This window comes from Meleagris gallopavo, chromosome 8, assembly GCF_905368555.1.
Source record: "Meleagris gallopavo chromosome 8, MGAL_WU_HG_1.1, whole genome shotgun sequence".
Taxonomy (NCBI): Eukaryota; Metazoa; Chordata; class Aves; order Galliformes; family Phasianidae; genus Meleagris; species Meleagris gallopavo.
The window spans coordinates 18,047,224-18,074,860 of NC_139411.1; the positions used below are offsets into that span (position 1 = coordinate 18,047,224).

General features: G+C 42.0%; 1 protein-coding gene across 5 annotated transcripts; it reads left to right on the top strand.

The window, feature by feature from the left end:
• C8H10orf71 (chromosome 8 C10orf71 homolog) lies at window positions 1-27,637 on the top strand. 5 transcript variants are annotated; one of them, XM_010714481.4, is made up of 3 exons: window positions 1-58; window positions 20,127-20,292; window positions 21,887-27,637. In XM_010714481.4, the coding sequence occupies exon 3, from the start codon at window positions 22,063-22,065 to the stop codon at window positions 26,635-26,637; it is 4,575 nt and encodes a 1,524-aa protein (XP_010712783.2). In that variant the 5' UTR covers window positions 1-58; window positions 20,127-20,292; window positions 21,887-22,062; the 3' UTR covers window positions 26,638-27,637. The 5 variants fall into 5 exon arrangements, 4 of the variants coding, with proteins under 4 accessions (XP_010712783.2, XP_010712782.2, XP_085085384.1 ...); XR_014884643.1 differs by lacking the exons at window positions 1-58; window positions 21,887-27,637 and adding exons at window positions 10,235-10,563; window positions 21,466-21,638; XM_010714480.4 differs by lacking the exon at window positions 1-58 and adding an exon at window positions 10,253-10,563.

The following is a 27,637-nucleotide window of genomic DNA, read 5'->3' on the forward strand; positions in this document are numbered from 1 at the left end:
ACACAGCATAGCTGGCAGGGAAGGAGACTGTCTGCTCCAGCAGGGTTCCCATATGAGGGTATGTATGTATCTCTTCTATTCATCTCTCTGGGTAAAATGCTGTTTCCTGCTTGACTTTGAAGTGACATACAACACCCTTTACTTATGTGACCTTGTTGTGATGCTCCATCTTGCTCAGATTTGCTGACAGTTTCTGTGTCCACCCCCACTGCACTGCAGTGATCAGGAAAGACACTCAGGCATGAAAGCAAAAGCTCTCAGCAAAGCCAGCCAACAGTACTGTGCTTGACTATATTCACAGAACTTACAGGGCACTAGGCAGGCCCACATCTTCCTTGTCACGCTGAGGAAGTCAAAGTGAGGGAATGTACAGGCAAGTGCCTAATTCATTTGTTTAACGCTCTTTTTCTGGTCCTGTGCAATCTTATTCTGTTCATATTTCCTGCCAGAGAGAATTTGCTGGTATCTAAGAGAAATAGGATCAGACCCACAGAGTTTCAAAGCCAGAAAACCAGTGATTGTTGCTGTTTCATCTTCCCTTTCCCTGTTTTTGTAAGACTTTCCCAGTACCCTCACTCCCTTTATATCCCTTCTCCTCTTTACACCTTTCCTTTGTATTTCCTGGTTGTGGGAGTGCTGGGTCTTGGTCCCTTATTGGGGTTGTGGCTCTGCCACCCCTCTTTGACTGTTTCAGGAGATTTCTGGAGGAACTGACCCCTTGAGGCTGCGATTTCTTCTGTGGGTAGAAAGGCATTTCAGACCTCCTAGAGCCCTACATTGATGAGAAAGACAGCCTAAGTGGCCAGCTTAATCGTGTAAAAGGCCAGGGCTGAGTGTGATTAATTCCAGCCACTGAATCTCATCTTTGTGCTCTTATGGGATGTTTTGTACTAGAGCTTTTCTCTTCCTCTTATCACTGATTGTGAACCATCCGTGCATCAAATGCTAAAAGTGTTCTTGAGTGCCTTTGTCCCCTGAGGCTGAACTGCTGCAGTCCTATCATCTCCCAGTATTAATAATAATAATATATTCTATTTATAGAGCTTCAAAGTTTCCCATCCACCTTTGGGATAGATCATACCAACAGTTAGATAGTGCACAGCAACCCTAGACAACAACTTAAGACAGATGAGTGCATCCAGTTGAAGCTGAATATGAGATTTCATTTGGCAGAATTTAATTGCAAAAGTTATTAATTATTATTGTTGTTGTTTATGTAGCTCCAGACTCGAGAGTAATAGGCACTTTCTAAATACTACCAATAAGTAGACAAAAGCACAAAGGCATTATGATCATATCAAAGTAATTTTCAGAAGGCAGAATGTGCTAATAAAAATCCTCCCCTAGAGATTTTCCCATTTAGGACTCAACTTAATCTGACGAATCGTCCATATTGCTGGAATCTGGACTCTCTTCCTGGCTTTTCTATTGGTTCTTATTGTAACGTTTGCTATATAATTTAGTTGCTTTGAATCTAAATCACATCTACACAAGCATGTTGCAGCCATTCAGCAAAGGAAATCATCTGATACAAGTATTTGATATAAATCTCTACGTGTTTTGCAGAATGGTTTAATTTAAATGGACAGTTGTTGGTTTCTTTGGTTGGGGTTTTTGTTTAGTTTGGGGTTTTGTTTGTTTTGTATGTTTGGTTTTGGTTTGTTTTTGTCTTAAGATACAGGACTAGGTGTACCTGGGGTGTGGTTCTAAAGATCATCACCACTCAATGCAAAGTTAGGCATTTGCTTACTCTGGTACTGGCCACAGTAGAAACCTCTAAGATAACTGGTGATTACTGTTAAAACCTCATGAATGAATAAGAGACTTTACAAAATAATGTGACTCACATCATGAGTGAAAAGAAGGACTGTGTGAATCTGCAGCTTGATTTTTTATAGGCAACAGAAATGGTAGTCATGAAAGGTGCAAAGACAAATGTGGATCCTGACACTGGAATTGACAAGAGTATCCAAAGTCAAAGAATGTAAAAATACTGCTGTTTAAATAACATTTAATTCCTACTTTGTTCTGTTCACAGTACCATTTTCTTGCTTTCTTCCTGTTTTCTGCATTTAAATTATTGACATTAAGAACTTCAGTACTTGCTTTCCTGAAAGTCTGCACGCTCTCAGAACTTGTGGTATTTTTTTCTACAGAGATGTTTCATGCTTGTCATGCTCAGCTAGGCTGGAAAAAGACTATCCCAAGGTATCATTAGCATCCCTTCTGTGAGAACTGCACAAGCTCCATCTTTAAAGCAGTATGGGAACAGAGTGTGTTCTAGCTCCTCACTCATGTCTCTAGGAGGGTTTCTCTTGATTGGAGCTGTCTCAGACAGATCTGCCAGGCTGCTCCTGCAGTCAGTATTAATTTCCAAAATATTCAAGTTCAGCACATCAAATCATTTGAAATGTCTGGGGAGCTGTTGTCCTTCAGCAGGGCTGGAATATTGAAATCAATAGGTTTGTGATCCCAAGTGACATGGACACATCAGTGGAGACAACAGACTTTTCCTCTTCATTTTGTTCTGTCTGCACACACAGTCTGTTAATGGATTGCAGATACACCCTGGCTTTGAGTAGTATTGCTGTATTTTGAAAAAAACAATATTTTCTTGCAATAAAAATGCACTTTGAGGTCACCATGCTTAAATGCTTCAGTCTGTGCTCTACTTTGTATGTAAACACTTCTGCTGAAATCAGTGAGAACATCTGCATGAGTGAAGTTATGGACATGCTTATAGCCTTGATTCTGCAAACATGTTTAGTTTTGTTCCTAAGGAAAGTCTCTACAGGAAGATAATTAATCACATATATTTTAAAGGATTAAAACTTTTATCTGTAGTCATTTTATTATTTTTTTGTCTAAAAGATCTTTGTAAAATTTAAAGAAAACAGTTGTGACTTTGAAAAAATCTCAGTATTTGTCTTTTTATTCTCATTACATTTTTACTGAAATATTTGATAATGTAAATTTTGTAATGAGTTCTGCAGACTACGACCCTTTAAAAAATGTCTGCAGTCAGTGGTTTTTGTTATCATAATTCAAACCATATGCTCTTTTCTGAAAGGAAAGGGACTAAAGAATGGTTCTTTTATTTGCCTTTGTCTCTTTATTAATACCAGCCATTCTAGTATGTAGATTGCTCCAGAAGTAATACCTCCTATTTATTTTCAGGGAAAGTGCAACAGATACAGAGCACAATAATACTATTTGATAGAACAAATTCTCAGCAATAAAACACTATTTTTCAATATAGTCACCGTCATTGCTATGCATTTTCACCAGGGATGAACAGAAACCTGCATGCCACGCTCATCAAACTCTGCACGAGTGAAGGTACTTCACGGCCTCCGTCAACACTGCTGAAACGCACCACTCACTACCTCTGACTTTGTAGGCCAACAGAATAAAATAGGAGGCATTATATTCAGAGCAACCCTCGTATATTGGTACAGCGAGTTTCAGTCCCAGGAATCACTTTACTTCTAAGAGCAGTCTCTGATAACCAGGGACTCATCTGGGTAATCCTCAGTAAGGGTTTGTGACAAAATATTTAGGACCAACAGTCAGGCTCCCTTATGCTGCCCAGGCTTAGCTCCAGGCTGAGGACCTGTCCCCAGTTTCCCAAGCCACTCAAGCTCCAAAGCAGATGGAGCCAAGGATGTGACAGCCAGGTCCTGAGCTACAGTAGATGACCCTGACGAGTGCCAGGTGAAGAGCTGGTGCCTGCAGTGAATCTATGCAACCTCGCTCTAATTCTGATGGCTGCATTGCTGTTTTCTTGCTTCTCTGCAGCAGCTGCTTTCTATTCTCTTGACTTCTTTCTTTCCAGACTTATACAGCACTGCTCTGCACAGAAAACACGTTTGCTGTCTTTCAGAGCAGGTTTTTGCTGTTCTTGGCAGTTCTGTGTTTGCCTGGATTCCTCCTGCTAACCCTGATAATCTCATCATCACCATCTGTTGGCTTGTTAATCTTCCATTCAGGACATTCAATGAAACCCCGAACAATTACACATTGGCTTTTTCTGAAAGGCTGGCCATCAAGTTCTAGTTCCCTCTCGCATGTTTCCTGTCCTATTGAGAGCCAATTTTAGATTATTTGCTCTCCTTTAGTGCAACTTAAAGTTGTACCATTTTAGAAATACAATAGTCTAATTCCTTGGATTACTGGAATGGGAAAAAGCAAAAGGCTGCCTTCCCCAGTTAGCTGGTGCACTCTGATCTGCTAATAGGCTGGAAACAGGTTGGGCAGTGGTGTCTGCTGCAGCTCGCGTGCTGTGCCCATGGTGTTGGCTTGGCAGCAACCTGGGGGGAAGGGCTGTGGGGAAGACAAAGTGCCTTTACGCAGGCAGAGTGCATTTCTCGTGCAATGGAATGTTCAGGATATGCAAAACTGAAGCATTTTCAGATTTTTTTTTTTTGTGTGTGGTTTCCAGAACTTCTTTTCTGAAGAAGGCTTTGAGCTCAGAAGACTGTTGGTTTGGGAATGCAAATTTAAATGCCTTCCCTGTCTGATTCATATCTGGAATGGGGTCTCTCTCCTGAGCTAGTCTGGTCTTCCCATCCCTGCCCGCCAGTGCTCAAACATGGAACAACACAGACACACATTTGCACCCTCTTATTTTCTGAGCATACTGTGCAGTGGTCTGAATTTAGGAGACAACATAAATACGCTTTTTTCCTGGTGAGGAACTAAATTCTCATGTTTTCTTCTGCTATTTCCTCTTTTGGGCCCCCAGACAGTATATTCTGGAAACCACAAAATGAAAACCACTGTGAGCAGGGCAAATTCACAAGCCAATAACAAGTTGTTCTGTTTTATCTTCTGCCTCTTGACTCCTCCCCACCCAGCAGTGAGCCCACACTTGAACAGCAGCTACTTCTGCAATACCAGCTGCACTGTGGTGTGACACAGCTCTCTCCCATAAAACACTGCCAATCCCCCAAATCTGATGGGGTTACCCCTGCAAATGCTATCCAAAGCCCATCTCTTAACTGCAGAAGATGTCAGTGGCCCTAAGAAAAATGTATGGAAAATCTTCCAAGCTGTTGTGCGAAATGCAAAGAACTGCGCAAAATCTGGATGAGATCTGGAGAGGGAATGGAAACAATCCCAGTGGCTGGTCCACAGTCTGCGGTGGCGAGGTACAGTGCTCAGAGCTCTGGGCAGCCATGTGACATCTCCACGTTGACCAGACTTGTAGCTTGTTGGGTGCTCATATGATTCCCTAAAAATAGCAGCTTATGTTTCCCATCATTGCTGTCCAGCTATTTTAATTAGCCTGTGGTCTCTGGTTTTTGCTTTGTGATGTGTAAATAGGAAATATTTATACTAGTCCAGTAAATCCACATTCCTCCCACCTCTTTTCTTAACTCAGATGGATTAGAGCTATGTTTATAAAATGCCTAATGCATTTGTCTTAGCGTCTCTAAATGTCACCGGCTTCTCTGTAATGTTTTTTTCAGAGGACTAATTTTTAGGTCACTGCAGCTATTCACAGGTATTTTTCCTTCATCTGATCTGTCACAAGCCTGCTCATTTCCTAACCTACAGTTGGAAGTCTACTTCACTGCTCATCCTGGGACTAGCTGACGCTCTCACAGTTCTTGCTTATTGCACTGACAATTCCTGGTGGCCAAAGTAAAGAAAAAAAATTATTTCCAAGGTAAATTGGTGCCCAGATGCAGATTGGTACCTGGCAGGTTTTTTTGCTTACTGACTTATGTACTACAATGCTTTCCAGGATTGGACCCTTTTTTTTGCAGAGTAATTTACCTATCTTCTGCTCTTTAGCATTTTCCATAGTAGGTTTCTTTTAAGTCATATCTGTCTTCTGCTCTCAGCAGAGTGTTCAACATGAAATTGCTGTGCAAAAAACATCTTTTTGGGGTTGTGCAGATATGATCAAGGTATGTGATGCTGCTATCTTACTGTCAAAAGCAAGACTTGGCTCCTGACTGCAGTATAATTTGGGGGAAATAGATAGGATGTGGTCATGACTGATATCCTTGCCAAAATTTGTCACAAAGTCTTCTGGTCTTCAAAGTCCTTCAAGGGCAACTTCTGTCCCTGGGAGCCATCAGAGGGTTGCTGAGCCCAGGCCTGCCATTACAGGCAAGGCACCTCCCAGGGCTTTCAGTAGGGTGCTCTGGGCTGGAATCCAGAGGAGCCATCTCTGAGTCAGCTGAGACTGGGTGATACTGACTGGGCAGCAGTGGAGAGAGCAGGTCAGGCTGGAGAGAATTTAAGGTAGAGCTCAAAAGATAGCATAGCCAACATCTGCCAGAGCTCACAAGCGCAGTCAAAGCTGAGATGCAGCAAAGATTGTTGGTTTCAGGAGAAATCTGATTTCAGGGAAGAATTATAGCTTTCTGTCAGTGGGAAGAAAACCTCTCCTAATACTTTCAAAGGGCATTCCAAAAACAATTTGGATTTTGTATTGTATTAAATAATGTATTGTAAAATTCTGAATTGTAAAATCAAGGAAAGTTTCTTTTGGTTTGACCCATGCTGAAATTTCTTTCAGAGCTTTCTTTTACAGCAAATTTTTATTTTTCTAGTCTTCCTTCCAAGCTGCAATAAGGGCAAATAGGGAAAGATCCAATGACTTCATAAATCAGAATTTCTCTCCTTGTCAGAGCTCTAGGACCTCTGGCAAGGTTCGTACTTTGAAAAGTAGCCCTGGATGATGGCTCTGGGGGTGTGAAGGTAAACAGCCCTTCCAGCAAGTTGGAGAAATGGCTGCAAGGGAGCAGGCTGCAGGACTGCTCCTATCTGCCCTCACTTATGTCTGCTCTGCTTTGTTTGTCTGGACAGAAGTTTGTTTTGAACTCGCATGTGGGTTGAGGTTGAATGCAGAAAAGGACAAAGGTGAAGAGGAATATGGCAGAGATCTATTTGTCATTTCCTGTGTTGCCAGGTGCAGCATAGCCTGTGTTAGCTAACAAAAGATGCTGATGCAGTGTTAGAAGATGCGGCTTTAGTTTCTCTTTGGGTGGGAAAACACCTATAGCAATAGCAATAACAAGGAGACTTCTGTCAGAACCCTCAGCCCTTTGCAGCCTCCTGCAGCTAGGAGAGGCCAGGGGCTGTTCTGAGCAGAGTTTTTGCAGAAAATCCACCTGCTTGAGGAAGCAATGATGCTTTCCCACTTGAGAGAAAATGTGCACATGCTCAGACAAGCCCAGTGCTTCCTAAAGGAGACTGCAGAAATGGAGACTTTGACTCACTTTCAGGCTTTCTCTCTCCTCCTTTCAGATGTGAAATGCAGAGATTGCAAGAGGAGGAATAAATTGAGCACTCCCTCCCCAGAAACTGTATTTCTATTACCAGAGGCGATGTGCATTCAGATCAGCTTGAGCCTGGAAAGAATTTGGGTCTGCTGACATGCTGCAGGAATGGGACAGAAGTTGGCAGCCATCTCCCCATCCAGACAGGTCCTGTGGCAGTGGAGCCCTCTTGCTGGCAAACAGCACTGGGCCTTGGGTAGGTGGAACAGAGCCTGGTTTGCAGCATGACTCCTTGTTCAGCCCTGCAATGCTGCTGCACCTCTGGGCACATCCAGGAGCAGTCATGCAGGTGCTAGAAGTACCCTAGAAAAACAGGCCTTGCAAAACTTCAGGTGGTGTACATGTGGAGCAGGTGAAGGTGTTATTAGGCAGTGTGGTATGCCTGTCCTCTGCCCAGAGGTGAAGTTATTGCATTGACTGGGGTATCAGTCAACAAATCATTCAGCCTGTGCCTGCCAGGTGAGGGCTGAACCTGTATTTCTCTGTGGGGCAAAAAGTGCTCTAAGCAAACAACTGAAAACTCAATGTAATCCTAATACACTTCGGGGATATTAAGTAGGCCACTTGCTTGTCCATGCCAAGAGAATTATAAACCATTTACTTTCTACAATCAAAGCAGTTTGATGCTTGCATTTTCGTAGTCTAGAGTGGCACACTTTCATTTCTGCATTTTTTTGTTTCCATGTACCAGGGACCTTTTGCGTGTAATTGGTCCATTATCCCATTGAGGTCTGCATAATACTGTTTCTGTGGGACTTGCAGCTAAGGTAATGAAGAAAAGCCCTGACTCCCTTAGTAGGGCAGAATTCCATTTATTTCCCTGAAGAAAGTGTTAAGTGGTGGGATACAACTCTGAAAATCCTGAAAAAATACTGCTTTTGCAGTATAAGGCTTTCATGTGAGTGCCTTCAGCCTTGCCAAGCATACTGAGTTTCAAATTTGTATGTGTGAGGAAGTGTGTGTGAAAAATGGAGTTCATTAAACTGCATAAATTCATTTGATATTGACATATTTGTGTTAATGGTGTTCTCATTTCACATAAATTTAGAATTTCAGTCCAAATAGCTGTCTACTAAAGTTCGATGTGATCTGTTATTGCTCCACACTCACTGAAAGGAAGCAGCAGGAATTTTTGCTTTCTAACTTTCCTGGGAGTAGGGTAACAACATCTGTGTGCCTCTGGGTTGTGTTTGCTGTGTACTGTTCAGTGATTTTCCCCAGAAGTGGTTTTATTTTAATGGCAGGCCATCTGATCCCAGAGTCTCATCTGAGCACTGAATTTGCAAATATTTGTATTTATTATCATCGTATTTGAACGAATATAATGCCTATCCTAAGATGTGAGCCCACTCAAAGCTGGAGCCTGCACAGCACATTCATCATGCACAGCACTAGCCCCAGCTGCTTTCCCCATGAGAGGCCTCTGGATTTTCCAAGCCCTCAGCCACCCTTCCTGCACAAGCATCCACAGTCAATTTCCATAGGGGTCTTTTTAGTTGTTACTCAGCCTCTAAGCAGTTCACAAGTTCATGGGCTCACAGAAACCCGGGCTATACCTGCCTCTCTTCATAGATAGCAGAGACGGATTTATTTTTAGCACAAGTATTCCAGAAATACATTCCACCCTTCTTCAGAAATGTGTGGGAGAGACAGGGATATGTATACAGACAGTTTTGCCTCCACTAGTGTCAGTGGGCTCCTGAAAACTGCTTTTCTACTGCTTGTTTTCATCCCAACCTGTTTTTACAGCATGCAGCAGTTCTCTTGGATGGCTCAGCTCATAGGGGCCATGACTTGTGCACACACTGGATCTTAACGTAGGTGCTGTCATGAGGTATGGGCATGAGTAGCTGTTGGAGTGTACAGTTTGGGACCAGAACTTGACAGAAATGCCCTGATATTTGGCAAGATGAGCATTTGGTTTGGGATGAATTAGCAGAAGCAGCTGAGCACCAAAAGCACAGACCAGGAGCCTAGGAGACTGGCCTTAGCAACATTTTCCTGCTGGTATATGTGGGGAGCAGTACACCTCTTCCAGGTGGGAAAATCAAGGCTGAACGTTGCTTTGGGGAAGGCAGATCATTGCCCCTCTAAGGACAGGTGAGTTCAGGTTGCTCTTGGATTGCAGAGAGTTACTGTTTATCCCAAGCCTCCCAGAGCTCAGAGAATCTCAAGCGGTGGAGACAGCATGGTTGCTGCCTTATTCATGCTGTATCCATGTAATTAGAAGCTTTTCTTAAAATGCAGGTGAACACCAGGCTCACATAGAGCCCTGCTCTAGCATGAAAGTAGAAGTTGGGCCATAATCATAGGAGATCTTTGTTTGCTGTGGGCTGAAGCTCAAGTCCAGAACAGTGCTAAGCCCGAAGAGAAACCCGTAACTACAGCAAGAAGCTCTGCACCTCTAGCAGGGCACAGGGCGCAGTCCATTGTTTATATCTGTGGTACAAAAACTTAGCTTGCTGACTTTGTGGCATATTTCCCTTCTTATTCAATGTCCTATTGCAGTTCACCAAATGAAACTCAATGCTGGCATGTGCCTCCAGGAGGGCTGCTGGTGTTGTTTGCTTTGGAAGGAGGGTGGAATGAGGTTCTTACACTAAGAACTCTGGATACATTTGTCCAGCTCTGATGATGAAATGAGCTATTTATGAAAAGGCATTGGTAGAACAGTAATGTGTCACTCATGCCCATATTTCTTACACGATATATTTCATGGTGACCTTAATAAACACTAACTCCCACCTGTGGGTACAAAAATGCGGTGCTTTCAGGTTTGAATCACTGGCTGTAGCAAGCCAATTGCACACCATTACTTTCTGTATTAGTTATCTCTCAAGCATTACCACGGGCAAATCTGAATTAAAAATAGCTGATGACTGTTTGTTTCATCTGTCTGTTACTTGACACCGCATGGTTATTCCAATACGTATGTTTGCCTCTTCCCCACCATGATCTCCGTTTGGCTTCCCCTTGCCTGATAACTATTTAAATACATTTTACTAACTTTGGATTCCTTGCTCACTTCACCTGGCCTGGCAGGTCTGTGAGGACTCAAGGGTTAGCTTCTCCACTTTTCTTTTTTGATTGTTTATTTTTCAGTGACTGTTTCTGTTAAGATAACCATGTTCAGAGGAGAGTCTGAAACACATAAATAATGGGAAGTGCTAATAGTAAGCAGACTGCTGCAAAATGTGCTGGGGCTTTGACTTAAGGGAAGAAAGTGCAGCACTGTACTGTCCCTGATCAGGAAGCTGGAGCATTAAAGGTAAGGGGGAAGCATATGGGCATTTTTAAAACCTGAAAATGATGAAGAACAGTGGTGTCTGAGCATGTGAACGTGTAAATAATTAGATTAGAGAAATCAAACAGCACTTTTATTTTTTTTCAGTGATGAGAGGTAGAAAGTCGTTTCGTTTTGTCCAGCTTTTTTCTGCTCTTAAAAATGCTGGATTGCCTCTGAGAATCTGTGTATGGGAAAAGGTATACATATAGTATGCAGTGTATTATGCAGTGATTACTGGTTTTGACACAGCTATTCAGTAAAGGGGGATTTTTTTAAAAAAAGACTGCTAAATTGCTATGAAGCTCCATTTAATTGTCCTGCACATTTTGCAGTAAGCAATTTTAAACAGATATACATTGATTTCATTTTCTAGATGATTACTGTCTAGAGATAAAAATATTCCTACGTACTTCAGTGATTTGTGTAGGGGTGTGAAGGTATTTTTATTTCTGGTACTGTTGGTTTTGTTTTTTATGTTTCTTGATTTTTTGGCTTTTTTGGAACAAATAGGAAGAGAAACAGTTTAAATATTTTATAGGAAACAATTAGTGCACTACAGAGCCTGAAAAAGTAAAATACTTTAAATACCTCAGCAGTGCTAAGAGGCCACTATAAATACTGTGACTAGGACTTGTATCCACTTTTAATCACTGGAAAATTTCTTAAATGGCATAGGCTTTTCTGAGTCCAGTTGTTGCAGAACTTCTTCATCTGCCATCCGAAAGAGCAACATGCTGTGAGCCTAGCGCAGAACTCAGAGCAAAGCAAGAACGGGAATAGCTGAAGTGAAGGTTGGGAACCCAAATCACTTGTGCTTTTTTATATGTTCTGTAAATAGTCAATACAGTTAGTTTTGAATAAGGAAAAAAATCCTCGCACCAGGCCATAGTGGCTGACTGAGGCTGACTTTGTCAGCTCTCAGTTAGAGATCCCTTGCTGGTATCCTGCCATTGCTGGTGTGGGAGTGGAAGGGAAGGAGAAGTGAGAAGAAATAAGGAGTTCCTTTTCTGAACAGACTCAAAGCTTGTGGTTCTTCCCTTTAGTTCTTCAGAGAACTGCCCATGTAAGGAGCAAAAACCCCCAGTTAATTGCTTGGAGGATAGACTTCTGAAAAATACTAACAAACTAGAGATTCTCTGCATACAGGGGCTTGAAACAAATTTCTCTGTCCTTCCATACTTCCCACTGGAACAATATTTAAATTACGTGCATTTTTTATGGCTTACTTAGCAAAACATTACTAACAAGTGCTCACCTATGAACTAGAAGGGCCCAGCCAAGGAAGGGTGTGCAGGTGTAACTGCATCCCTGCAGCACAAATCCACATACAAAGATTTCACTCTGCAGCCTCTTAATCCTATCTCCTTCTTGGAAATGTTTGTCTTGTCTTTGCTTGCATTACTTGAGCTGTGCAGAATACAATGTAAGACCAGTAAAAAGCCAGTAAATCTATGGTCCAGCTTGGGAGAAAATACCACTGCATCAGTCTTTAATTTCTCCACTGGAGCTGGGATTACTCACACAGAAAGCTGCTGGCAGAGAGGAATTCTGCAAGTGATTGTTAGCTGTAGGCTTAGCTGTGCTGGCTTGCATGCAGCTGGGGTGTGTATTGTGATCAGAGAGACTGCCATGGAGACCCTGTTTCCAGGCAGCTCCCAGGGAAACTGAGGCAGGACTGAAGCCATCAGAGTACAGGCCTTCCCTGATCACCCTCTTCCTGGCCAAATGAACCTCTTTAGGCAGGGATAGAAAGCAGATACTTAATTACAGTCCTGGGTTTCTTTATTATTCATCTCCTGTGCTTGCAAGTAATGATATACATGAAGGCATTAGCTAGTAATGATTAATCTAAATCATCCAGTAACAGTCACACCAACCTTCCTGTGAGCTAAGCAGGTCAAATGTTGATGCATCTTTTTTTTCAGTCTCTCACCTAGCTGCACTGCAACAGTTTCAGGATTGTTTTCCTTGTTGCTTAGAAAATATGTCTGAAGCTGTTTTGGTGACAGAGCCAGGTACCTGAAGGCCACTCTACTCATATCTTCCAATTATAAAAGATAGATGAAAACCTGTGAAATTCTGAGGTAAATCTCTGAAAGGGATACATATGGTTAACATTTAGATACACCTTTACACGCAGTCAGCAAACAGCATTACCCGGCAGTTTACAGCCAGTACAGACCCTCAGTCTCAGGTGTGCCTCCGCCAGGCTACAGCTGAATCAGGCATAAGCTGTCACACATTCATGTCAGTTTGGCTTGTCTGTCAGCTTCAGTGCTAACCATTGTACAATTCTGCACACTTCTGATGACTCCTGCTCTGCTGAGGTGTATTTTAGGGTGGTCACAGTGTCACTGAAGTTGCTGAGTGATGCTATTGAGGGAGCTAGTCTGGGCTATCCTCTCTCAAGCCAGTCATTGGCCTCCCTCTTAGTGAACAAGGGTGGATTCCACTTAAAACTTCATATTTTCTTGTTCTTTCTCTCTTATTTTTATATAACCATTACAGGATAATCTCAAGAAATGCCTTAGCATATGCATTAACTGTAAAAGAATGAAGAAGGTCCTTAGGGACACACTGTTAAATCATGACAATGAATCAGTGCCTGAATAAGAAAAAGGAATTTTCACTTCCCAGGAAATAAAAGAACCCATTTCACATTGAAGAGGGAATTGGAAGGGGCTTTCATCTTGTTCACAAGGAGCCCACTAGCTGGCTTTTTCTCTTCAAAAGGAAGAAAATAGTGCAACCTTCATAGGTACCAACTGGAAGCACAGGTGGGTGGGCTTCCCCAGCCCTCTCAAAGTCCTCCAATGGATGGGTAGCTGTCAGACTAACTTCCAAGTAGCAGGCATGAATTTGTATTTTGTCCTTCAGCTGGGATGGCTCTGCTATCATTGCAAATGGTTGAGGTGCAGTTTGTCACTGCAGAAAAGATGTTAAGCAAATGGATGGCTCTGTGCTCGAGTCATATGTTATGACATGTACTGAAGTGTTATTTTCCTGCCTCCACATCACTTACTTAAGAACTGAGCTCTCTTGACTGCATTTGAGTGCTGCAGCAAGGTATAAGTAAGAAATCTCTCTCTTTCTGCAGCCTGAGCCAGAAAACCTTGAAAACCAAGACCTTCACCTTTTCTTCCCTGCTCAAGTGTATGCCTCTATCCCCTGGTCTGAACTGTTCACTATCTAAGCTCTTGGGGTCTGATTCTGTCTGCAGGGATGTTACTAAGGCAGAGCTTTCTTTCTCCAGATTGGTTCTGCATTATGCTGGATGTTGTTAACAGATCGTACTCATGAGCCTTGGTCCTACCTTAATCTTCTGTAAAGACAAAAAACAGAGATTGGCTGTAACTGATGAATTCATTCTGGTGCAAATCTTCAATGAAGAAAATTAAACTGGGGCTTGATTTTAGTATGTTCAGACAGTTTACAGGGTATGAAAATCATCATTTGTTACTCAGGTGTTGAAGATGAATAAAAACTGGGTATGTGAATTCTTGTCCTTCAGCTATGGACAGTTTCCTCACTGATTGCACCCTGTCATTCAGAGAGATGGCCTTAGCTGCTAGTCCAGGGAGACTGTCCGTGGATAGTAAGGCTCACAGTGCAACTGGCAAGCATTGTGCCTGTCACAGGTTGCCACATGCTGATATTCACCTCAGTTCAGTGTTGTGTCTTCTCTGCTCTTCTGCTGTGTGTTTGTGTGTGTCTTCCATGATAGGTGTTTCTTAGGGATACTATTAGTTGCACTGGATTCTGGAGACAATGTGTTGCATGTCATTTTGGGTTAACTCTAGGAACACAATCTGTGAACATCTGTGTCTCACAAAGCCTTTGGGAAGTTCTGCGTGTTTCCAAAATCAAGACTGATGTATCTGGAAGGTTTCTTTAGTAACATAGGACAGATATTTTATGATGTTACATATCATGTGGAATTCACTGGGTCATAAAACTACTTAGAACATGAATCCTAGCACCTACATATGTCTTGAATTATTTTTTTTTAATTTAATAGAAAATAAATAGATAGTGCAAATTCGTGTCCAGAAGATACACCCAGAAGATATAAAGGAAAGGAGCAGGTGAGACTATCTGTAAAAAGAGCAATAGTTGTTTTCTGCAAGCCTGTTATTTCCTAAGACTGTATTCTACGTGAGTGAGTGCAGGCCAGTCTCTCCTTGCCTAGAGGCTTCAGTGGTCTGAGTGTAAACTTGAAGGTGCAGATGGTATGGTAATGCTGGTATCGTTACAATTTTCGCCTGACTAAAGTTGGGACTGTCCAGCACACTCCTTTACAAGGTAACCAGGTTTTCTCATCTATGTTTTTCCTCCTCCCTCATCTCTAGCTATTGCACACTGCAGTACTCTATTGCTTTGCTGTGGGAAAATCTCCTTTCCTGCACTCAGAGAGTAGTAACTCAACTTTCATCCTCTAAGACTTGCTTGAGTCTAAATGAAAGGAGGTGAATAACTGTCTAATTAGCCAAAATGCTGTCAGTGCTTTGTAAAAGGGCAGTATCAATACAGTGACAGTCATCACTTTGAACTGATGAGGAAGGCTGGAGTTTTCACAATCCCAAGAAGAGATACGGGTGTCAGGAACCTGAGGAGGAGATGGGGGCTTTGCAGTATGACAGTCACCTGCAGATCTGCCTGATTTTCACTATGTAATGTAATGCTGAACTACATCACCATACTGAGTTGAGTGGTTTTATACCATAAAGCTTCTTCCTTGCTCTTGCAGCAGCTTGTGATAAACTACCATGCTCTAGGAAGGGCAGTAGAAGGACACTATTTTTGCCTTAACACCCAAAGGTTAGGCACCTCTTCTGGGATTCAGAATATAAAGGTTAGATTCCTTGCCCTGCTACAGTTGTTTTGTTTGATCTTGAGCAAGTCAATCAGTTGAAGTTGAGTATTCACTACTGAAGTGTAAATGAGATAGAATCCTTCTTGTAGAATGAGAGTTTCTATGGATAACCATGAGGTGTACACATACCATATTACTGGGGAGCTGTATAAATATCCCAGAGTATAATGACTGATGTAGTTGCAGACAGTGGCCTTTTCCAGTCAGACATTTAATACCAAGAAATTTATTGTTTGGGTTCAGTTGCTTAAATGTCAGTTGTCTCTGCTGGAAGTCATGGAAGGAGCATCATGCTTGCCTTGTGATTCTTATAGAGCTGTACTGTTTGTCAAGTGCAGTAACTGCCCTTTGCCTATGTCAGGTATGTGCCTTGCACCTTTGCCTTTTTCCATCCTTTCTGTGTTCTAGTGACTCTACAAAGACAAGGAACAGGGCTCAGGTAGTGGAAGAAGTGAGCAGGGGTTGCAAGAAAGTTCAAGTACAACCCTGTCTGAGAGACATGTCTTTCTTCTAGCCTTGACAGGCCTATTGACAGGATGGGGCATGTAGAGGACACTGGCAGCCTAGAGAACAGCTGGAAATAACCATTGGGTCTTTGCCATTGAACCAGAAGGAGAAATATAGATTTGCCATGATTCTCCATAAGTATTGCAAGGAGTCTCTGTTCCTCCCATTTTAATTCATGTCTCAGTGCTTGAAGGTTTGCATTTTGAACAGAAGAAATAAACATTCCAGCTGAGGCCTGGAGAAGGTTCTCTCTGGAGGCAGAACACAGAGCAGGATACGTAAGGATAGATCATCAGCTATGTATATACCTTAATTGCATTCATGCTTCTACCAGGCTGCAACAATCTTCTTTGAGCTGCAGGTCTGATGAGCCCCCAGTTTCAGATAGCAGAAACACCAGCTTCAGTAGAACTCACAGAGAGAAAAAGGCTTCAGCTGTTTTTTCGTCAGAAAAAAAAACTATTTTGATTAAACAAAGAAAATAATGGTCATATTTATTTTAACAGTACTTCCTCTAGAAAAATAGTTGGAGTAGATTTTTATCATCATTTAGAATATTTACTTAGGGAAACTTCAAAACAAGACCACATCCCTGTCACAGCACCATCAGAATATTGTTTGATGCAGGAAATAAATGAGCATTTTTAATTCATGCAAAACTGCTCTCTCTGAGTTAAGAACAGTAATAATAATAAATTTTAACTACTCAGATATATATTACGTGCTATTTTTCATGGCCTGCCATGTCGCACAGTGGCAATTCAGGTTGCCAACCAACTCTGCTAATCCAGTCTGGGGGGTCTTAGAGGGGTCTACCACACCACTCTCAGATCTAGATACTCTTGTTATAAGTGCGGAAAATATCAAAATTACCACAAATACGTTCTGGCAGTAGAGGAGACAATTTGGTAGCATAGCAATTTACTATAAGTTCCAAATCCTATTCCTTCACGTATTGGTTTGAATGCCACATGGAATGAGGTTTCGGTCTGGAGAGATGTTGGATTTCTCTTTACTATGACTACAGTTACTTAGGTAGCCTTCTGGATAGTGCACCAGTGTTGGCTTAGGAATTAGATGTATTTTGAGTCACCAATTCTGTTCTCAGTTATTCTACTGACGTCAGTAACATGACTCTAGATTTATACAAGTGTAACTGAGAACAGAAGTTGGCTCAAAGTCAAGAACAGTGTCTCCTCTTCTCTGGCTCAGGACAAGCTTTTTGAGACACAATTGCTAGGCCAGATTCTCAAGGTGAATGGACCCCAGTCTACACTGATTGATCTTTGTAATGATTGGATGCTGGAATAACTGAAGTCACCTTGTTCTATGCTCTTACTTTCTGTCAATGTTTGAGGTCTTCACTGTAAACTGTGCAGACCCAGTTCTCCATCTTCTTTCAGTTGGTGCAGGTATTAGTACCTCAGCAACGTAGTATCTGTTCTACCAAGAAGGTGAATTTGCTTTGTCCATCTGTTATGATCACAGAGCATAAATGAAAGTGATCTTGCTGGATGAGAGAAATGAAGACTTGTGCTAAGATCTTTCACCTTTTAACCATCTTAATCCAGAAAGTGCCTTCTCTTATCAACTGGGGAAATGTGGCAGAAGTGACACTGTCTCTCTTGGCAAGGAGCTTCTCTCCTTGCTGAGGGTGCTGTAATCCTTCCCCCAGAGCTTATGCCCTGAGTAATGGTCAGAAGAAGCAGTGCTCGTGGAGATGCCCAGGCACCAGGACAGTTCAGAGGGAGCACTTAGCTCTGATGCAGCCCAGGATGACCAACAACACATGCACTCTTGGCAGCTCAAGTATCCAGTAGTCATTGATCTCTGGGTTTGGAGCTTCCTTGTGGATGGATGCCATACAAAGACAACCACATAAAGAAAACAGCTCACAAAGATTAAGAAAAGTAATAAACCTTCCCTTTCCATGCTCGGAGGAGGCAGTGCTCTTGACTTCAGGCTGCTGTGTAACTTGCAGGGGTGCTGCCAAAATGCCACTGAGATGGCAAAACATTTCAGCCAAATAGCAGCCCATGGGGGTGTGGAAGAACAAACCATGCCTTCATGTATTGCAGCAGCAGTGATGTCACTCTCTACAGCCAAGTTTGCTGGTTCACCCAGCTCGTGCCTAGTGAAAACAGTTGACATTCAGTCTGTGCCAGGCCAGGAATAGTCTCTGTAACTTAACCTCCTCAACAACTTGCTAGACACTTAAAAGAGCCACTGAAAAAGCCTTCTTTTTAGAAGGGAAGGGAGGTTAAACTCCTTGAAATCTGTGCATTTATACAAGGTTTTTCAGTAGCTTACATCAGATGGTACCCAGTGCCTGGTACCTGACATGTTCCTCAGCATTTCCCAAGCAGTTTCATATGTTTAGCTTTGCTTTTCACTATGTGGAAAATAGACTAAATTCACATATCTGAAATTTTAGAACTGAGTAAATACTGAGCTAAGCACAAACACTGTATCTTTCTTGCAGACTGCTGTTTGTCCAAAAAAGTAGAGAAATATGATTTTATCAGATAACCAAACAGACTGTGAATAGTTTCTTTCCTCAGCAGTTCAGAAGCTGCCATCATACTTATGTAAATGATAGCCAGACCAGTACAGTGCTGTTGTTTCAATCCAGTCCTTGTAGTGACGGATATCTTGAACGTTTGAAGAGGATACATTTCCCACTTTAAACACTACACTGCCCAAGTACTAACATTATGGCCTGCCGAGACAAGGATCTTCACAAAGGTTTCAGAGGTTTCAGAGACAGAAACTAGCCTATTTCAATCAGCAGCATTGAGTAGTTTTTATAACAGTGACTCCATCTAGGAAAATAATTGCTGGGATTGCTTCATGATCCCAGTGTTTATTGTTATCCTACTCACTTTTCAGCAAATGTTCTCAGTTTACATGGGACAAGATGTCTCTTCAGACCTCTGCCCATGAGATCTGAAAGCCAAGCTTCTTCCTAGTTCAGACATCACCACCAATAAATAGTGGATAAGCATTGTGCCACTGGAATTTAGTCAACAGCTCTGTTGATGAGTGAGCCAGAGCATAATCATATGCTCCCACAGCTGTGTTGGCTTTGCGCAGTTAAGAATACCACAGAAGCCGTAAAATCATAATTTAACCTCAGAGCAAAGAGATAACTTGTCACATATCTCTGTGGTGAGGATGTTCTTCTACATCTGGCTGCAACCAAATGTGGCATTTTTCTGTTTCTTTGCTTTTACATATACATTTTTTAGCCAGGAAACTTAAAAAAGACCATGAAAAGTTCTGTTGGGTACATGGTTGTCCTTAAGATAACAGTAACAACAGTCCTTCCTCAGATAAGGTGTAGGTGACCATCCCAGTGAGCAAGCTCTTGCTCCTTTCTCCAGGCTTTTTTTTGGCTGCTGCAGGTTTACGCAGAAGTTTCCTCAGAGGGGGTTCTTATGTCAGGAAAATCTACTGTACCTACTCCTATATCCTATTTGCCTTACCTTAGTGCCAGGCAGTTTTCCCTGTGGGAAATAAATATTGTCTTGCAAGGGTTAGACAAACTAGCCATGGGGCTCTGCACAGCTAAAGCGAAGCAGCCGTCTGTGTCCACCATAACTGAGCTTTCCTTTAGCGTCCTTTGACTTGTGTGTGGAAGCACAAAGATTCCTTGTTTACTGCCCCTCACTATCCCATCTGTCTATGTTTCCTCTCCTTTACAACAGAGGCAGAAAAAAGGATGGGCTTTCAGGTCTCAGCATCTTTACTTCCCAGTCTAGCAGATGGACCTCTGTCTATCCCTGTTGGCAGCAGATAGTCAGATGCATCTGAAGTGGAAATGCACATTTTCCTCTGCAGCCCTTCTGAAAGGGTGGCACAGCTGGGAGGCAGAAAGCAGCAAGGAAGGAGCCATATGGCACAACCCTCTGCTGGGGCTGCCAGAGTTTTGGAGGTTGTGCCAGTTATTTGTTAGGAACCTGATTGCACTCCACAAGCTACCAAACCCCCAAGTTATCAGGTTATTATCACTGTGTCTCTTTTGGTAAGAAATCCTCTAAGTCACTCCTGAAATGGTTGTAAAATGTGAATGAACAAATGAATGAGTATATGTGTATATATATAAATGAGTATAGTGTGTGAAAATATCCCATGCAAACAAGTCTTCAATGTTTTCAAATTACAGAATTCACTTAAGATCAAAAATGCTGGAGATTGGAAACATCCCAATAAACTACTTCTGTCGAAGCTACATCATTGGATTATTTTTACCTCCTCACTAAAGATGTTCGGAGATGAAGCCAAATACAAGCATGAGAGGAAGTTCTAGAGATGAGAAGCAAAATTGGCGAGTATGCACCTGTATTTCCAAAAATTATGTGGGGTGATGGAAACAAAACTCAGCTTTGAAAATCTTTGTACAGTGTAAAAGGAAAAAGCTAATTTTATTTCTGGTGCTAATCTATGTTAGCTCTACCTAAGTCATTGGGATTTTATGACTGGGAGGACAGGAATCAAGATTCACCATGATAATTTCAGTTTATAAATATGTTGGCTGAATTTTTTAAATAGAAAAGGAAGGTAAGGAGCATTTTTATTTGAAGAACTGTGAGTAACTCAGCTGAGAAACCCCAGTTCCTCTGGTTTTTCACACTTGCTAGTATTGAGTCCTCATGGGGAAAGATGTGCCATTCCCAGGAGTCTTACAGATCTGAGCCAAAGTGGAGTCGTGGATCTGGACAATTGGAGGGGCTGAATTCTGTATTCATTGCTCGGTTCTACAGTGGATCCAAGCTCTAGGTGGTGATGTCTCCACCTGTATAGAATGGATAGATGGATGCTACTTTGGATGGGAACTTTGGTGTTTCAGCTCATTACAAATTAATTATGAAATTCTACTGGAAAATGGAATACAGATCAGACTTTCTTTAGGGAGTGGGTTTTACCTGGCTCCTAAGTATGCTTCTAAACTTAGTGTCACTGTAGTTAGCCAATAGTGTGTGAATAGTGTGCCATTCAGTGTGAGAATACTTACCTAAATTGTTTAAAAAGTAAACTATGAAGGATTTTAGAGTATACATTTCAAGCATAGCAGAAGGTCTACTGCTTATATTCGTTCCACCCAAGGATTCCCCCATTCTGTCTCCAGACTGATGTAAAGATAGACCTTGATATGGATCCTGCCTTCACATTGCAATCAGAGATTAATGGAAGACTGATATTTTATAATTGTGTTGAATGGGTTACCGTTCACTGCCATCAGTTCTGGAAGTGAAACCAAATGTTCCCTGCACTCCTTTACTGGAACTTATAGAGTCCCCTAGTCACTCCTGCCTTCTGCTGGCTAAACTGATATTAGCAGCCTCTTCAGTTTCAGTACATCAACCCAACCATATCTGAATATGAGTGGCTAAAACATATTCCCTCAGCAATATTTTCTTGGAACATGTAATGCACAGCAAACTATTTTTTATATTATTTTTTAATGCTTTACTTACAGTGCCATTTTTTTTTCTCATGCTCAGGCTGATAATTATCAAAGCAAAGCTTGACTGGTACAGAGAGGCTCACTTTTGAAGACATAGTGTGCACTGATGTACACTGACATTCTTTTTTGAATTTGCTTATTCATCCTGGCCAAAAAAAGACAACCTCCACAGCACTTGGAAGTGTTGGAAGTAAGCAAAGTAAAGTACTTGAAATTTGCCTCTTATGTCTTTAAGAACTCAAGTAAGGAATCTTAATGGCCTTTTTCAGTAACTATCTACTGCAAACTGCCCAAATTGACTGAAATAATAATTGTTTTCCATACTGTTTAACGTGTTCCTAGCTTTTTTTTTTAATACATGTAGCAACAAATTAGTCAGTGACCGATCTATCTAGAAAATACTCTTTTTCTAATAATATTACCATATAAAAATGATTATTCATAATCTGTCTTTACAGAGAAAAAAGATTCCTTCACCTGTTCCATAAGATGAATCAGTATGCTGCAGCACTGACTGGAGGAATTGCTTTATATTTATAAATTGCAAACGACTGGAACTCTGCAACACAGTCATCTGCCCATTTGACGCCTGGTTTTAATCCTTTGGATAGTTCATTCATGACTCCCATGAACAATGCAGGGAAATAAGAAACATACAGAAGGACAGAGCGACTCCTCAAGTATTGGGAGTCTCCTGGATGACACAGACCGAGAGGTGAGCAGCCTCACAGATCGGGCTTTCAAAAGTCTGTGTGTGGCAGAACTTGAAGACTCTTATAATGAACCAGATCTTGGCATTTCACCTGACTTCACTCGCCAGTTCTCTGCTAAATTTCATCCAGGGGCATTAAACCATGCCATCAAATTAACAGCAAGCTGTAACAAGCTAGCAGCAAGAAACAATGAAAATGCAATATGGGCTTCAACATTCCAGCAGTTACCAAAGTGTGCTCCAGAAGAGAAAAAGAGTGCCAAGAATAACACCCTTGGTACGGAAAGGAAAAAGCTGAATTTGCCAGTCCCTGGTCCAAGGAACAATAAACATGTTTCAAAAGTTTCTTCACTGATTAAGACGTTCGATAAGACTGCAAATCAAGGGTCAGGAGATTCCCTGATAGCCAGCAAGCAGCCCATTAAAAATAGCTTTCAAAGATGTAAATTAAATCATGGAAATGATATGGCATGCTGGGATAACACAGCCATTTTAAACATCCACAAGGAACTGTCTGGATTTTCTGAGGATAGTCAAGATAGCCACCATGTCAGTGGCAAACATGAGCCACAGAAAAGACCTAATAAAATAGATATGAGTTACTGGGGTTCTGATGGTTGTTATCCTGTGCTGATTGAGATGTCAAAAGTAGCCAAGTCAAATTTTTCCCGTTCATCTAAAAATGCTTTCAAAAACAAAAATTTGAAAGTTAATGAGCCAGCAAAAAAAGGCAATTTTCTTCACAGTGAGAATAGTGCTTTTGAATCATGGAATGTCCATCATAGAAAATTGTCTGAAAAAGAGGAATTTGTTGATCCAGTAACAGAAAAGGAAAGTCTTACATACCGCGAAGAAACGCCAGTTATTGAAGGATCTCATGCAAGTGAACTTAAATTGCCACCCGTCAAGGCCACTGTTGCTAAGAATCAGAAGAAAGATTTTCAGATGGAGCCAACTCCACCAGAAACTGCTTTTAGTATCCCCCTCCCAGCTGTATTTGTACCTCGGGGTCCCCTCCCTTCTGGAACTGATTTTCCTGCTGCTCTTCCTCCTGTACCTCCACCTAGGATCCACGTGCACCAGAATCCTCCTCAGCCACCTCCAGTCCCTCAGCCACTTCCACTCCCAGCTCCCCCACATCCCCCAACACCGCCCATCCGTGAAGCCCCTCCTATACCACCCCTGCCGCTTCCAGATCAACTTTCCCCTCCTGCCATGTCCCAGACCTCCATCTCACCCCAGTCCATGTCCCACAGGATGGTTTCTCCCTCATCTCTGTCCCAGGCACCTGTTCCACTTCCACAAGGGCTCCCAGCCACCTTAACCAAACAGGAAGCCACCAGTCTACCCTGGAGGAGGCTGAGGGCTACAAAAGGAGCATCAGAGAGGAGACAAACTTCAGAGGAGTTCTCAACCAGCAATGAAACATGTTTATTGTCTGAAAAAGCATCTGGAGCCAAACCTGATCAGGATGTGACTCCTCTGATTAAACAGGCAAACTCTCCTGGATCGGTCAGTCCCATTTTTAACATCACTAAACTCTTAACACCCATTATACCACCAAAACAGGAGATTGATCCCATGGAAAGTGAAATGATCCCGCTCACGCCTCCTCCTACTGAGAGCATGTCAGAGAGAGATGATGAAGGGAGTGTGTTTAGTGATTACAGGTCTCGAGACAGTTACAAATCAAAAGCATCAAGTCTATTGTTCAACTTGAAAGATGTGCGTAAACGTGTTAAGACTATTTACACCCCTTCTCCTCTATTAAGAGTCTTGGAAAATAGAAATAGGGCTAGGGAAAGTATACAGGAGAATTTGCAAGAGAAAAATAGCATGAAGATGGCAGAGAAAGATGAATTGAGTGATATAACTTCAGCGTTGTCTGAGAGTATTCATGAAAAGGACAATAAAACTGATTTAGCTGGACACTTCACAGACGATTACCTGACTTTGAGTTCACCCCAGACAACAGCAGACTTTTTATTTCACCAGACTGTAGACAATTTGCAGCAAGATCATTCAACACATGAAGATCTGATTAAAAATACAAGGGGTAATGAGGACTACCCCTTGTTAGGGCATCAGTGTGAAGAGCCCAATTTAAGAAAAAGTTTGCCTTATCCGGCAATGAAACTATACAGTAGAGACGATACAGATACAACACTTGGGCAGCCCTTGCAAAATTCCAGTTTCCAAGCTGAGGAAAAGGAGAGAGAGGCTGGTAAACCGAATGAAAATGTTGCTTTCAAAACACTCCCAAGCCAACTCTCACCAGCAGAGGATGTACCTTACAGCGACATCCAAACCAACATGGCAGTCACTGACCATGAAGCACAAGGCAAAAGAAGCCCTAGTTCTTCTGAACAGTCTTTCATCTCCACAGTAGAGCAACCATTTCAGGAGGAGCAACTTTCACCAGAACTCCTGGTGGAGAAGGAAAGCCTTCAAGAAAGCCAGAGGACTAAAGCTGAAATGAGTGCAGAAAGTAAGAAAAGTCACGAGAAGAGAAGGAATGCAGTTGGGGAAGACAAACTGCAGTATTATGCTTGTGTCAGCTCTGGTACTGGTGCATCAGAGAGGAAGGAGGGTACAGTTACTGAGAATGAACAGAGGAGCATGATAAAAGAAAAACTAAGACAAGAGAAAAAGGAAGAAGCCAATGGCATGGATTCTGCTTCTGACAGCATAAAAGACTCATCCACTCCAAGGTCTGAGGAGCCACAAACTCGACCATCTTCAAGTTCAGCCAAACCCTGTCTGTTTATGATCAAAGATAACAAATTCAGGTCACCTCAGGTAATAAGAGCTGTCAAGATGCCTCTGTTTAGATCCTTTTCCCTAGATGATACAGTGAGCAGCAGTTATAAAGAAATGGAAGGTAGATTTGCACTCCCAGTTGCACACAGCAAGCAACCCCAGGACATGCTGCATGCCCCGGAGCAAGGCTGGTTGGCATCGATGCGCATAGGGCAACAGGATGTGAGGGAAGGAGCAACCGACAGAGGGAGAGATGCCAGTGAGACTGGATCTACTTCAGCAACACTGGACCCCAATCTTCTGGAAGATACAGAGAGCTTTTTGTTAGGGAAGCTGATGGAAGAAGATGAAGAGACTTGTACTTTGTTAAATGAAGTTGGGAAAATGAATGAGGAAAGTATCTGCAGAGATAAAAAGAAGCCCCAGATTAGAAAGGCAAGACACAGCTTAACACAGCCAAATTTAGGTCTAGAAAATGACCAAGCACAAAACAGCCCCAGCTATCCAACAGAAAGAAAGGTAAATTACTTTAAGAACCATCGTTTGTTTAATCGCAGAGGTGGTTCTTGTGCAAAAAAAATAATAACCACAGAGACAATTTCCCCTGTGGCTGAATCCATACCAGAGGACCATACATATCTTTCTGTATCCCATGAAGAGGACATGCTAGACATGGAAGATACACAAGTTTTGTTAGACAGCCTTGAATGCTCTGCTGTTACAAGCCCCAGATCAGGAAGCACAATGCACTCTCTTGTTGTCAGTTTACCATCAGAGAAACCAACAATTTCTAGCCTTGGAGAGACAGAAGGTGCTATAAACCCTGCCTTACTGAACATGGCATTGAAGAGTCAAGCTGATACATCTGCAGAAGAAATACTCAATTCAACACAGAGGCATCCTCTACTTGATCCTGCAGGGGAAGCTGAGAGACTGGGACTCGGGGAGAGAGGAGCGAGCAAGCCTCCTGCTGTGCCACCAAAAACAGAAAAGGCTCTGCGGCGGGCCAAAAAGCTGGCAAGCAGGAGGAAGAAAATAGAAGAGCAGCAGAAAAAGCATCAGGCAGAGCATACAGACATTGCAGGGAGAAAAGTTTCTCGTTCTGGGCACACACTAGCATCTCCCTCACCACTGGGGTATTCTATCCATCCTGCTCCTCATTCAACTTTTACTTCTCCAGAAACCAGTATAAGAAGACTTAGTGGTGCATCTGCAGTAAGCCCTTCACCTTCTTTGACCCAGCGTAAACTTCTCCAAGACCCTGATTCTGGCCAATACTATGTAGTTGATTTACCAGCTGAAGTTAATGTAAAGACTTTTTATGACCCAGAAACTGGCAAGTATGTTCAAGTCTCAGTCCCTTACTCCGAAGAAAATGCATACCAGCCCTCATCTTCAGAAATCAGGAATTCTCCTTATGCCTCCTACCCTAGAGCACTGCCTTTACCAGCTTCATCTGTGGCAGTGCTGAGATCACCTTCTCAGCTCTCTGAATCTACCTGGTTAATGTCAGCCAAACAAGGAGAACCGGCAGAACTACCAAAAGATGGTCAACAGGACTACAGATACGCTGGAGCTGTGGATAACCAGCCCTGTACTGAACCAGCCTCTCACTCCTGCAGCCAAGATACGGAAGAAACTCACATTTGCTTAGGAAAGGACATGAGCTCAACCCCAAATACAGCCCTGGTGTCTCTCACTAATTTAGATAATTTTTCTGCTGAAGGAGTATCTTGAAAAATGAAGCAACAAAACATGCCAGCTGGTGTTAAGATCCATTTGGACAGTCACATGCACACACGAGCACACACAGATTTTATGTTTGTACAACACTATGTCTGAATCTCATTATGGTTTGGGTGGGAAGGAAAATGAAGGATGATCATGTTGAAAGATAAGAGGAGACGGTCTCTCTGAAGAAGTGTAAAATTGAGTGAGCCCCAAATCACCAATGAGATAAAAGGGCAATGTCAGCTAAACAAATAAACACAATGGTATGAAGCCACTGCTTGTTGCTACTGCTGCTTTGCCATTAGGGTGGCCTGGGATTGCCAAAGCAAGCGTTCTTTTGCCCAGATGTGTTGCATGATATATGGCAGAAAGTCAAGCCTATGAGACCATCCTGTCCATCCTGAGAAGTAAGAGAGATGCTGCATCTCTTGAACTTTCCTCACTCAGTGCCTTTGAACTGTACTGGCAGGCAGAATGCTACAAACATGCCACAAACCTGAGATTCATTTTTTGCTCACATTGATTAACCAGATGTTATTAATAAAGATGCACAGTACAACAGCCATACCAAAGAAAAATTTAAACAACCAGAATACAGTTGCAGCTGCTCTTGACTTCTTATATACTCTTGTAGTGTCCACTAACATGCTGCTGAATTCCTTACATTTGTTGATAATTTCCAAATATGCTCCTCTAGCATCAGGGGTTATTTATAATGCAACTTTAAACTTCTACTTCTCTTGATAGTTGGCCCAAAATATTTTGGTAAGGAGCAAGGTTGAATAAAATCCCATAACACAAAGTATTTAACTTTTTGTTATAATGAAAAGATCTCTGCTTGATATAATTGAAATGCTTTTCTTTTTGGTTTGGTGTTAGGCTCCCACTGAAATACAATGCTAACTTTTAAAATCTGAAAAATGTTGTTCTTAATTTTGTTTTCATGCATTCTGCGATTAAAAAAAAAAAAAAAAAAAAAAAAAAAAAAAAAAAAAAAGAGAGACAA